Genomic DNA, 13,314 nt, shown 5'->3' with positions numbered 1-13,314 from the left:
CGGTGGTGGGCCTGCGGGAGGATGGGCCCATGTCTCCTCTTCGGGCTGTGCCCGGCCGGGCCCCATGGACTAAGGCCCGGCCACCAGACGCTCGCCCTCGGGCACCCTCCTCGGGCCTGGCTCCAGGGCGGGGCCCCGGTAACCCTATCCCGGGCAGGGTAAACTGTTCCCTCGGTGTCCTTTTCATAAGGGTCTTATGAATCGCTCTTTGTCTGGTCCCTCACCCAGGGCCAATTTGCCATGGGAGACCCTACCAGGGGGCAAAAGCCCCCAGACAACATAGCCCCTGGGATCCCTGTGACACACAAACCCCTCCACCACGATAAGGTAGCGATTCAAGGAGGAGCAAAACATACAAGTTTCATTATATAATTTTTCAAGGGATCTTATATCTGTTTTCACTCTTATATGCTTTTCATACAAGTTTCACACAAGACGGATACAAACTTTATAAGATTTATATGTATCTTTTCCATATGGGTTGTCCTTTGCACACAGAGATTTCTCCAAACTGCCTGAATCTTTCGATGATGTTACGTTGGTAAACAGCTACCAAACTTCACTTCTGAGAAACTCTTTTTATAACAACTCATGTTATACTGAATTTTTTATGTTATTTGGAAATAGTAGTTTAAATACAAATGCAAAGATTCAAATAAATGGTGTTGACACTGAAAGAGTCAGTGAAAATAAATTTCTGGGGGTAATAATAGATGAAAAACGTAACTGGAGAGCTCACGTAAGATATATTCATTCCAAAGTATCACGTAGCATTGCAATACTAAATAAGGCAAAACAGGTATTCGACAGAACATCACTTCATATTCTATACTGTTCACTGGTTTCACCATACTTAAGCTATTGTGCAGAGGTCTGGGGCAATAACTATAAAACCACATTACATTCACTTTTTACTCTTCAAAAAAAGCAATTCGAATCATCCACAATGCAGGTTATAGGGAACATACAAACTCACTATTTTTGCAGTTTGAAATAGTGAAAATTGACGATCTAGTGAAATTCCAAACAGCACAAATTCTATTCAAAGCAAAAAAGAAAGAACTGCCAGGTAGGGATGGGTACCGGTGTCCGGTGCCATCATGGCACCGGTTCTGACATAAACGGTAGTAACCAGACCGAAAAGCAGCGCACATTTCGGTGCTTTATTTCGGTGCTTTTTTTTCCTGAGCTGTGATACACTTTAGATTCTAGCCAATCATTTTACGTTTCCGAGGATAGTAGGCGGGGCCAGGTACATACGTTCTGTTAGAGCAGAGCTACAGATTAAAAATGTCCAAGGCGAAGCGGTCAAAGGTCTGGCTGTACTTCATAGCAAAATATGCAAACTCAGCAGCCTGCAACAAGTGCTTTAAGCTGATACTGTGATACTGTCAAAGGAGGTAACACCTCAAATCCGATGAAACACCTGGCGACGCATAGCGTTTTTTTTAAAAGCCCAGAAATGCGCCGTATTTGATAGCTTGCTGCGAGGCCTCACACCGAGCACATCTACTGCGGGTGGGTTGCCTGTTATGCAACATCCCCCAAAAACACGAAGAGGAGAGTCCTGGCCCCTAGCCCTGCCAGTGTAGCAGAAATGATGACGGATGATGGTGGCAGCAGCCGTTCTTCTCTGCGTGAGTAGCTAATTTACGTTGAGTAGGCTAACCACGTTATTACATTAATGCATGTAAGGTGAACTAGCAAACATCATCATAGCTACATGCGGCTGTCCTCTTGTTTGATGGCAGATGCTCCCTTCACCCTGGCTAAAAAGGCTAAAATGACCAAAGAAAAAGTGGAAAACAGTTAAACATGAGAGGTTTAGGACAAAGTTTGTGTTTTTTCCATTGTTTAAGCACTGCTTCCAGCCAAGAGTGATACCATATATGCCCCATAGCTGCAGAAAAGGCTAACATTGTTATATTTTTACAAAAAACAGCTGAACATGAGAGGTTTTTGGACCAATTTTGTGTTCTCCATTCTTTAAGCACCGGTTTGAGCACCGTTTAAGCACCGGCACCGTTTCAAAAGTACCGATTTGGCACCGGTATCGGATAAAACCTAAACGATACCCATCCCTACTGCCAGGTAATATTCTGAGTATGTTTTTTTTTTTGAACGAAGGAAGTTATAATTAAGGGGTTTTTGTAACTTCAAAACAAAGAAGGTACGTACTACAAGAAAAGGCTTTTGTGTTTCTGTTCATGGAGTGAAACTGTGGAACAGTCTGAATATGGAATTAAAGCAACGTCCAAACATAAAACAGTTCAAAAAGAGTTATAAAAATATGATCTTCTCGAACTATAAAGAAAGGGAAAATATTGAAATTAAGTGAATGTCTCTATTTAAAAAAAATACATAAAAAATTTCATAATGTGATATTATAGTTAGAAATGGCACGATACCACTTTTTTATGTCCGATACGATATCATAAATTTGGATATCTGCCGATACCGATATGAATCCGATATAGTGTTTTTTAATCAACAAAACTGTTTTTTTAATATCTTGCTGCATTTTGTATAAGTTCATACTCAAGTTTAAATAAACAAGAACACTAAAGCTATTCTGTTATACCTGTATGCAAAAAGTACACTGCACCCAAAATATTTCATAGTTCAGCAAAACTGATCAATCTAATAAACTTAAACCTACACCATCCTCCCTATTCTGGTATTTTAAAGAGTACTTAGCAGAAATATTAAGCAACCTAACTAATAGGGTTGCAAACTCCCAGCAAAAAAATAAAAATACCCCACCCTCCACCTCATGATGCTTAATCGACGTAATCAACTTTAATTTGATGCAGTGTGGAAAAAAAAATGCACAGAAATAAATTATTTTTCAAGAATAATTAAATAGATTCAACATCTTTCTTCAACAGAACTGCAGACTGCACAGATGGTACCTTCACAAAGGAAAAAGTACTATAGCTTACTAGGGTATATTAGACTTAACAGTTACTATATACAGTAATGGACTTCTATACATTTTACATCAGATTAAAACTTTGGGTGTAAGATTCAGATAATGATTTATTAAAAGCTAGACATTTTAAATGAGAATAAGAAAGAAAAGCATGTCTTTGTGCCCCCCTTTTTCCTGGTAATGCCCTATCGACCCCCTTGGCTAAACTTTGCTAGATCCGCCCCTGCACAGTTACCAGTAGTGATGTGCGATACCACTGATTTCCTTTCCGATCCGATACCAAGTAATATTCAGGGTGGTATCGACAATACTGATCTGATACCGATACTTTATTTATTGTATCTCAAATTATAGCGTTATAATGATTACAGGACATCAGATTACTTGTTCTTATCACTTAATCAGTAGCTGTTTTAGATACGGGCAACACGGCCGGTTGCCCGGGGTGGCACCGTGGTGGGGGGTGGCATCACGGGCATTGGCAAAAAAAAAAAAAAAATTGCTCGTACTCATGCTGCGTGACATCATGCCAGCACATACTGGGAATGGCATAGGCACCGATCGGTTTTCTATTGCCCATTTGCTGGGAGTAAGGGCGCCCTCCGTTTGCGAGGTGCGCCTGCTGCTTGCGGCACAGGGAGGAGAGGCCGGGGCGGCGGGGGATTCTCTGGCTGGCTGGAGCAGCGTCTAATAACCAACTCGCAAAATAAAACAAAATAAAAACAAACCATATAGTATATAGAGAGAGGTTGAGCCCCGGCTCGGACAGTCTCGGTCGTCGTGTCCTTGGGCAAGACACTTCACCCGTTGGTGGTGGTCAGAGGGCCCGGTGGCGCCAGTGTCCGGCAGCCTCGCCTCTCTCAGTGCGCCCCAGGGTGGCTGTGGCTACATCACCAGTGTGTGAATGTGTGTGTGAATGGGTGGATGACAGGTTGTGTAAAGCGCTTTGGGGTCCTTAGGGACTAGAAAAGCGCTATACAACTACAGACCATTTACCATTTAATGCACAATCCTGTGTGTGTGTGTGTGGGGGGGGGGGGGGGGCAGAGGGAGTCTTCGCCCAGGGCACCAAACAGGCTAGGACCGCCACTGCTGTTAATAATGCAGAGTCCATCATATAGAAATAAAAAAACTGAAGTTGTGCGCTATTTGAACACCTTGCAGCACTAAAGGACTCCCTGAGAGACGTCTGTCTCGCCCTAGCAGCACCTGTCCCTCTCCTCCTCTTCATTTCGCCTCAATATTCTCGTCATATTCTGTGATATGATTTACTCTGAGGTGTTTGACAAGGTTAGTGATGTTGCCACAACCATACATGCCAACCCTTCCGATTTTTTTCGGGAGAATACCGAATTTCAGTGCCCCTCCCGAAAATCTCCCGGAGCCACCATTCTCCCGAATTTCTCCCGATTTTCCACCCGGACAACAAAATTGAAAAACCATGTCGGGTTATCGGGTTAAACATGATATATAAGTCACTTTGATAACTTAAAAATGTTATTGTTTGGCTTTTTCAGTGTTTTATTTGTTCGTGAGTAAATCGGTTTGGCTGAGATTAAAGTTATTAGATTAGATTAAATTAAATTTAACTTTATTAATCCCTCGGGAGGGTTCCTTCGGGGTTCTGATACAGATGAATAAATGTCAAACAGAAAATGATTAAACAGAAGAGTTTACGTCAGTGCCCGGTCATATTTTAGATAGAAAGGAGCAGACGGCAGAGCTTCACTTCTTTAGACCGCGAAGGCCGGGTCCTCAGGTGGAAGTAGCCTCTGAATTTGGATACTCCCGCTGTTTCGGGGCCGTCCAATAATAATGGTGACATTTAACGTATTTTGTCCGATAAATAAACACTGTAAAATGTATTTACCCCCCCCCCCAACAACCCCTTTGAATGTCTCCCTAGTATGACACCTGTTCTGGGAATTTCTCCTACCCCGTAAACCGTCCTACCCGTTGTTCCTGAGCATGTGCACGCATGCGCACAACACAAAAAGGGAAGCTAAGCGCATCTGGCTGTGATTTCACGCTACTCCGTTGTCATATTTGCAGGAGAATAGGTAAGTAGTAAGTATTAGTACTTTTTTATTGACGTTGATACTTGATTTTTTAAGCCTTTGTGATTGCTTGTCAATATGAAAGTGAAGTCACTATCTGCTTTCTCCACAAAACTGTCGAATTTGCAGCTTTGGTGAAGTCTGCTGTCAAGTTACTGGACACGTGGTATTTGCACAACACTTTTGAGTCCGCAGCTTCGGTGTTTTAAGGCTGTTTCGGTAATGTCGTTATTTAATAAGTTAAAATATTTGCATTGTTAACTGCACATATTGAAGCTCATAAGAAAATGTTTACTTACAATCATAGATATGGAGAAGAAGTGGGAAGAGATTTACGCGTTCATTTCTGCGGGTTCCTACCCTTCAGGATATGACAAGGCTCAGAGGCAAAACCTCAGAAGATATGCCTCAAAATTCAAACAAAAGGGTCAGTAATTTATTGTTAATACTAACAACTCATATATGTGGTTAAATTAATTTCTAAATATATATTGTTTTACTGCAGATGGAGAACTCTTTGTTGGAACCAGAAGAGTAGTAAAAACCATGGATGATGCCAGGAAGATATTTCATGAGTTTCATTCATCTCCAATTGGAGGACACACTGGCACACACAAAACGCTAAATGTCCGATAATATGAAGACGCACACAAAGTATTGTTGCTAAATTGTTTGTTTGTTCAGAGAATATGTCATTAAGTGTTTTCGTTTTGTTTTTGTTTTTTTTACAAATGAGAATGTTGAACATTTACGTGAACTCCATAAATATTTTTACCTTAAAGATTCTGGAATGTGACCAGTGTCATGAAGTTGGGAAACCACTGACTGCTGTGCAACCATTGCAGTGTATTCAGGTAAATATTATGCCCCGTTTACCCATCAAACTATGCTTGTAGCTCATATTCATAAAGGCAGGAGGGTTTGCCACCTAATTTTAACCATCAATGTCAATGTGTACATTATACAAATTGTTATTCAAATTATTAATTTGTCCTTGATAGGTGTCTGAAGTGTGGGAACTTATTGGTATAGATCTTACTGGACCTCTTCCTAAAACTTCAAGCGGCTTCCAGTATATACTTACTGCAACTGACTACTTTTCAAAATGGGTTGAAGCTTTCCCATTAAAAACAAAATCTGCATCTGAGGTAGCCCAGCACTTGTGCTCCATTATATATAGACATGGCTGCCCCGAAAGGATTTTGTCAGACCAAGGCAGAAAGTTTGTGAATGAAGTAACTGTTAAATAATTTTCAGTTACATTTTTTAACTTTACTTCACTGGGGTCAAAGATTTTTTCTTGTGTGCTTGTATAAGCAGTATAACCTTGTCCTTATCTGTTGAAGCTCAACTCTGATCTTTGCAAGTTATTGCAAATTGAAAGAAGTGTCACAACAGCATACCATCCACAGACCAATGGTCTAGATGAAAAGACCAATGACAACATAAAAAGGTATGCCTAATTTTTATCTATCAGTTTTTAATAACATTACTTATGTTATTCAAACTTAATTGTTACTTAATAATTTATTAATTTCTTTACTTCTAATTAAACTTTCTGTCTTACTTACTGTCTTTACATATTTCTATGCCTGCATTTAGAGCCCTCCGAAAACTGGTGAATGACCAGCAGAATAACTGGGAGCTGTATCTAGATCCCACCCTGTTTTCACTGCGGTCAAAAGTACACACCACAACAATATACACACCTTTTTTTCTGATGTATGGAAGAGAAGCAGTATTTCCATCAGAAGTGCCTGCTCAAGTGCCGGTGAGTGTTTGTCAAATTCTTTCTATGTTAGAACTAAGAATTGAAACCATTTAAGAAAAAAACCCAGTAATGTCTTTATGAATATGATATCATCTTGTTTTAATTGCTAATATCTACAAAATTTTAGATTTCCAACATCATTCTGCCAGACGACAAAAGGTACAGTGACTATGTACAGTCTGAAAGTGAAGCACAACATGCAGTTAAAGAAACTGCACAAGAAAACATTGCGAAGTCACAAGACAAGCAAAAGGTTGTATATGCCAAGCGGGCCCTGAAAAAGTACAAAAATGTTGTGTACAATGTAGGGGATCAAATTCTGCTTCTAAATATGAGGAAACGTGGGCGAAAAGGAGGAAGACTTGAACCGGATTTTTCAGGTCCCTACACAATTGATGACTTCAGTGGAAAATGTGTTAGACTGAAAAACGCTGAGGGAAATACTTTAAAAAGTCTATACAGTATTGACCACATTAAACCCTATAGAAGAAGCCACCCTGTCCAAGTCTCAACTCCAACTGAACCTGTTGAGAGTAGCACATCTTCTGAGATGTGGCCTTGCAGTCCTCAGCGTCATCATGAAGTGCTGCAAAATAACAGATCCTCTGTCATTCAGTTTGCACCAAAAATAGCTCAGGTAAAATCAGTCCAAGCACCAGAAGAGCTTGTACCAGTGACCCCCCAGAAACCCAGCGTGCAAGAAAAAGGTGGCATAGCTAAAAATCTCATTCTGACCGGTTGGTCAACTGTTGCCAGTTTGGCTAGTCGAATGGATAGAATGTTTTATTTTTTTCTCCCCTCTTACTAATTTTGACCTGTTGGTCCAATTTTGGCTAATTTCTGATTTACATAAAGCTACTCCCCTCTGGCATGTTTATTTTGTTGGCCCTTTGGCCCTTGTCTGCTTGTGGCCCATTGGCCATTGACCGTGATTTTCAAATGGCAACTGTTATTACTAAAGAAACTTATCATATTTTGTTTTTTAGTGAAGTGGCTTTGGGCTGCAAAGGACACCGGGCGTGTGGAGGCAGTGGTTGGGCCATGCAAATTGTATGACTCTTCTTTTCGCACACTGGAGGACAGTGGGTGGCTTTCTGATGAGGTAAGTGAAGTAATCATTTTTGGTCGTAGTGGTGGTCTGTAAAAATAATCTTCTTTTAATCCAAACAGGTCATTGATACATACCTGCACTGCCTCATTAGGAAACAAAAAGGCAAGTAAGAACGTATGCCGGTTATTTCACAAAGGTATTTTATACAATTTTGTAATCTTTTAAAAAAAACAAAATCTTGCATTTTTCAGAAACCCGTGTATCAGTTGTCTTGCGTTGTTGCAACCTCTCTGTTTTCTGGGAAGTTTAAATGTGTCAGCAAGGTAATGTAGATGTTAAACCTTTATAAACTTAAAAATATTCCACAGATGTTGTTTCCGGCTGAGGACATTTGGTTGTGCTCACTGAACTCTGGTGCACACTGGATCCTTGTGGTACATGTTCACACCTCATGTGTTTTTTCTCTTTTTTGTTTTACTGTTCTTTTTAGCAGCATATTCTTATTTTGAAAATGCTTACAATTGATTATGTTTACTTAAGTGAGTGTAATACACATATTCTACTAAATACAATTTTTATTTTAGGTTGTCAAAATCTCCTCACAATCTGTACTGCTGTTAGACCCTCTTGGAAATGAAGGTTGTTATGAAAGGAAAGTTATGCGTAACTGGAGGTATTCATCATTCATTAATTTTCTGTTTTGGGTTGTTTGGTTTGTGGGTTTTTTTTTTCTTTTTATTTAGAGCAAAATGCTGGCTACATTTTAAAAACTTGTTTTATTTTTATTAGGAATTTTCTGAGGATGAAAGGAAAGGAAGAGTCCCGAGTGGATTGGAAAATGGAGACTCTGCCACACAACAAGCAGATGGACTCCAGCAGTTGTGGAGTTTTAGTGTTGAAGGTATTTAATAAGCAATTGTATTTATTGTATTTAACTAGAATTAAGTTAATCAATTCCAATTACTGTAACATATTTTACAGTTTGCCAAACACTACCTTCTGAGTGGAGAGGTTACTGTCCACTCCAGAAGCCATTGGGCTGCAGCGCACTGAAATTGCTTGCGAACTGCTAGAACATGAAAGTAAGTTGAGTCATGTGCTTTTGTATTGCAATAGCACTTTCAGTTTTGTTTAAAAACTGTTAGGTTGAACGCCAGTGTGTTTCTAGGTAATGCTGATGACTACTGTGTGGTTTGTTCCATGCTGGAAGCCGATCCTGAGTCCAGTATGATTGAAATGGTAAAACAAATAAACCACAAATGCAATATACAGTGGCTTGCAATAGTATTCGGCCCCCTTGAACTTTTCCACATTTTGTCACTTTACAGCCAAAAATACAAATCAATTTTATTGTAATTCCACGTGAAAGACCAACACAAAGTGGTGTACACGTGAGAAGTGGAACAACAATCATACATGATTCCAAACAATTTTTACAAATTAATAACTGAAAAGTGGGGTGTGCGTAATTATTCAGCCCCCTGAGTCAATACTTTGTAGAACCACCTTTATCTGCAATTACAGCTGCCAGTCTTTTAGGGTATGTCTCTACCAGCTAGAGACTGGTAGAGACATTGGTCTTTCACGTGGAATTCCAATAAAATTGATTCATGTTTGTGAATGCAATCTGACAAAATGTGGAAAAGTTCATGGGGGCCGAATACTTTTGCAAGCCACTGTTGTAATTATTTTCTCATCAAATTCACAATGTTGGTTAACACACTTACACCCCCTACCCTTCTCCCTCTTCAGGTGCAGTGCGAGTTTTGTTTCAGATGGGCACATTTTGGATGTGCTCAATATGAGAGCAGCCTGGTCAAACACCTGTGCGACAAATGTGCATAATTTGTACACTGTTTCTTTTTCAGTTCTTTCTCCCTGTGTTCTGTTGGATCTATAAATGTCAAATATATGTATCTGTAAATATATTCAGTAAATACAGTGGGGTAAAAAAGTATTTAGTCAGCCACCGATTGTGCAAGTTCCCCCACTTAAAATGATGACAGAGGTCAGTAATTTGCACCAGAGGTACACTTCAGCTGTGAGAGACAGAATGTGGAAAAAAAATCCATGAATCCACATGGTAGGATTTGTAAAGAATTTATTTGTAAATTAGGGTGGAAAATAAGTATTTGGTCAATAACAAAAATACAACTCAATACTTTGTAACATAACCTTTGTTGGCAATAACAGAGGTCAAACGTTTACTATAGGTCTTTACCAGGTTTGCACACACAGTAGCTGGTATTTTGGCCCATTCCTCCATGCAGATCTTCTCCAGAGCAGTGATGTTTTGGGGCTGTCGCCGAGCAACACGGACTTTCAACTCCCGCCACAGATTTTCTATGGGGTTGAGGTCTGGAGACTGGCTAGGCCACTCCAGGACTTTCAAATGCTTCTTACGGAGCCACTCCTTTGTTGCCCGGGCGGTGTGTTTTGGATCATTGTCATGTTGGAAGACCCAGCCTCGTTTCATCTTCAAAGTTCTCACTGATGGAAGGAGGTTTTGGCTCAAAATCTCACGATACATGGCCCCATTCATTCTGTCCTTAACACGGATCAGTCGTCCTGTCCCCTTGGCAGAAAAACAGCCCCATAGCATGATGTTTCCACCCCCATGCTTCACAGTAGGTATGGTGTTCTTGGGATGCAACTCAGTATTCTTCTTCCTCCAAACACGACGAGTTGAGTTTATACCAAAAAGTTCTACTTTGGTTTCATCTGACCACATGACATTCTCCCAATCCTCTGCTGTATCATCCATGTGCTCTCTGGCAAACTTCAGACGGGCCTGGACATGCACTGGCTTCAGCAGCGGAACACGTCTGGCACTGCGGGATTTGATTCCCTGCCGTTGTAGTGTGTTACTGATGGTGACCTTTGTTACTTTGGTCCCAGCTCTCTGCAGGTCATTCACCAGGTCCCCCCGTGTGGTTCTGGGATCTTTGCTCACCGTTCTCATGATCATTTTGACCCCACGGGATGAGATCTTGTGTGGAGCCCCAGATCGAGGGAGATTATCAGTGGTCTTGTATGTCGTCACTTTTCTGATGATTGCTCCCACAGTTGATTTTTTCACACCAAGCTGCTTGCCTATTGTAGATTCACTCTTCCCAGTCTGGTGCAGGTCTACAATACTTTTCCTGGTGTCCTTCGAAAGCTCTTTGGTCTTGGCCATGGCGGAGTTTGGAGTCTGACTGTTTGAGGCTGTGGACAGGTGTCTTTTATACAGATGATGAGTTCAAACAGGTGCCATTCATACAGGTAACGAGTGGGGGACAGAAAAGCTTCTTACAGAAGACGTTAAAGGTCTGTGAGAGCCAGAGATTTTCCTTGTTTGAGGTGACCAAATACTTATTTTCCACCCTAATTTACAAATAAATTCTTTACTAATCCTACCATGTGAATTCATGGATTTTTTTTCACATTCTGTCTCTCACAGTTGAAGTGTACCTCTGGTGCAAATTACTGACCTCTGTCATCATTTTAAGTGGGGGAACTTGCACAATCGGTGGCTGACTAAATACTTTTTTGCCCCACTGTATATACTGTAACTATAATGGAGTGAGTTCATTGTCAAAGTTTATATAGTCAGGTGTTCCAATCACTTCAATAGTGACAGCTGTATAACTTAAGCACCTTGGCATGCAGACTGCTTCTACAAACAAGTGCCAAACCATGCTACTGTTGTGATTATAAACTAGAAGCATACTCTGATAGGAAGAATTACGTGCCAAACCATGCTACCTTTGTTAATATAAACTAGAAGCATAATTCTGACGGGAAGAATTGCGTGCCAAAACATGCTACCTTTGTGAACGTGACCTACAAGCACACTTTAATGGGTAAAAAGAAGTGTCAAACCGAACTGGCTTTATGAATATCAGCTAAAAACATACTCTGATGGGCAAAGTTAAGTGGCAAACCGTCATACCTACTTAAATTAGAGCTGGAATTATTGTTTGGCAGCAGAAATGTGCATAAATTTCGTACCGTAGGACATTTTGCCAAAGTAGGGCAGTTTGTCATATGGCAGCTTAAAATTATCCTACTGGTAGGACGGTTTGCCAAAGTAGGATGGTTTGTCAGAACACCACAACACCTCACTCTTGGAGCACTTTTTTGCCACATGTATCGCTAACCACGTCTCAGCTGTTTGTGGAGGTAAAATACGTCCGCACAATTACGCTCAGCCATTGTTGTGCGTGCGCACACCAAGGTGCTGCGAGACATTTATACAGCCGTATTTCGGACATGACTATGAAAGGCGGAAGAGGAAGTAGTTCCTTTGAATGTAGACAATCCGAGTGTTATAGTTTCTTTCCATTGTGTCCCTGTTGATGATAAACTACAAATTTACTCTAAATTACTAAAATATCGATATTTTAATGTGAGAATCGATTCTAGAACATAAATGATTGGCATCGGAGGAATCGATATTTCAGGATCGATCCGCACATCACTAGTTACCAGCCGTCAGCTACATAGAAAAGGATCCTGGTGTAGAAAGTAATATTAAATAAATTCTAACAACAGCTGATCAAGCTTAAACGTGCTGCTGTTGTTCAGCTGCTGGTTTCCTCTTTCTGGTGCAAAGTGGGCCAAAAACAAAGAAGAGAGACGGACTCGCGACAGAAAAGCCGATCAGCTGATCATTAATCAGTTTCAGGATTGAAGCACCAGCAGGAGAAGGGAGGGAGAGAGGCAGTCGCTCCATATATCGGTTGTTAAGCTTAACATGGGAATGTTTTACAAACATTCAGAGATGAACTTACACATTTGCTTTACTTCTCTCTGGGATAACTTCCTCGGAGATGAAATGCCACAGGTTTGGTAGCGAGGCTACAAATACACACAGCCGCTCTATCACGTGATGCATACTGCTGCGAGGTGCTACGGGTATGAGCCGAGTTATGCCGTGTCACAAGTTTTGTGAGGTGCTCTTTTGATATTTAATGGATCGGATTACATTTTTTATTTCTCTCCGATATCCGATCCAGTAATTTATGTCAGTATCAGACAGATGCCGATATGTAATATCAGATTGGTCCATCTCTAATTATAGTATATAGTATATCAGAAATCTGTTCACTATTTTTTGTTACAAATTATATCAGTAAGGAAGCTGACTAAATATTAACTGATAATTTATGGCAAAGGGGTGGGATTAAATAAGTGTTTACTTCTTCCCACTCCCTTTCAACATGTAAATTAATCAGAATGTTTTTTTGTATGTATTTTGTATAGTATTTTTTCTCTCTTATTTTCTTTTCTAAATGTATCTGTATATTGTTCACATGTTGAAATAAATTACCAAATTACCAAAGAAAACCCAAAAAACTTAGTTACAGCCTTGTTCCAATCTTGCTGTGCTTCACATCACAACTTGGTTTTTTTTTTTTTTAGATGTGTTGATGCCATTAGATTCAAACTAAGATTTTTATTTTTCACGAAACAGTAAAATGTCTCAGTCTAAACGTTCCATCCATCCATCTGTTTACTT

At 40.2% G+C, this 13,314-nt stretch overlaps 1 protein-coding gene across 1 annotated transcript; it reads left to right on the top strand.

Annotated features, from left to right (window-relative positions):
• Positions 1-5,634: 5,634 nt before the first annotated feature.
• Positions 5,635-9,903, top strand: LOC309709872 (uncharacterized protein). The gene is made up of 14 exons (XM_082538776.1): positions 5,635-5,643; positions 5,772-5,843; positions 5,991-6,137; positions 6,336-6,442; positions 6,592-6,760; positions 6,888-7,467; positions 7,747-7,871; positions 8,063-8,134; positions 8,180-8,245; positions 8,396-8,484; positions 8,601-8,712; positions 8,793-8,893; positions 8,980-9,050; positions 9,564-9,903. Exons 5-12 carry the CDS (start codon positions 6,710-6,712, stop codon positions 8,862-8,864), a joined length of 1,167 nt encoding a protein of 388 aa, XP_082394902.1. The 5' UTR covers positions 5,635-5,643; positions 5,772-5,843; positions 5,991-6,137; positions 6,336-6,442; positions 6,592-6,709; the 3' UTR covers positions 8,865-8,893; positions 8,980-9,050; positions 9,564-9,903.
• The last annotated feature ends 3,411 nt before the right edge of the window (positions 9,904-13,314 follow it).

The sequence above is a fragment of the Aulonocara stuartgranti genome (assembly GCF_965226115.1).
Source record: "Aulonocara stuartgranti genome assembly, chromosome: 7".
In the NCBI taxonomy this organism is placed as follows: domain Eukaryota; kingdom Metazoa; phylum Chordata; class Actinopteri; order Cichliformes; family Cichlidae; genus Aulonocara; species Aulonocara stuartgranti.
This window is presented reverse-complemented; position numbering and strand designations above follow the sequence as displayed.

Bases quoted from the DNA above. Each gene is read 5' to 3' on its own strand.
- LOC309709872 (XM_082538776.1), top strand. From the start codon at position 6,710: ATGTATGGAAGAGAAGCAGTATTTCCATCAGAAGTGCCTGCTCAAGTG. The intron at 7,872-8,062 runs GTAATCATTTTT...TGCATTTTTCAG, and splicing joins TTTCTGATGAGGTAAGTGAA to AAACCCGTGTATCAGTTGTC. The intron at 8,135-8,179 runs GTAATGTAGATG...AATATTCCACAG, and splicing joins AGTTTAAATGTGTCAGCAAG to ATGTTGTTTCCGGCTGAGGA.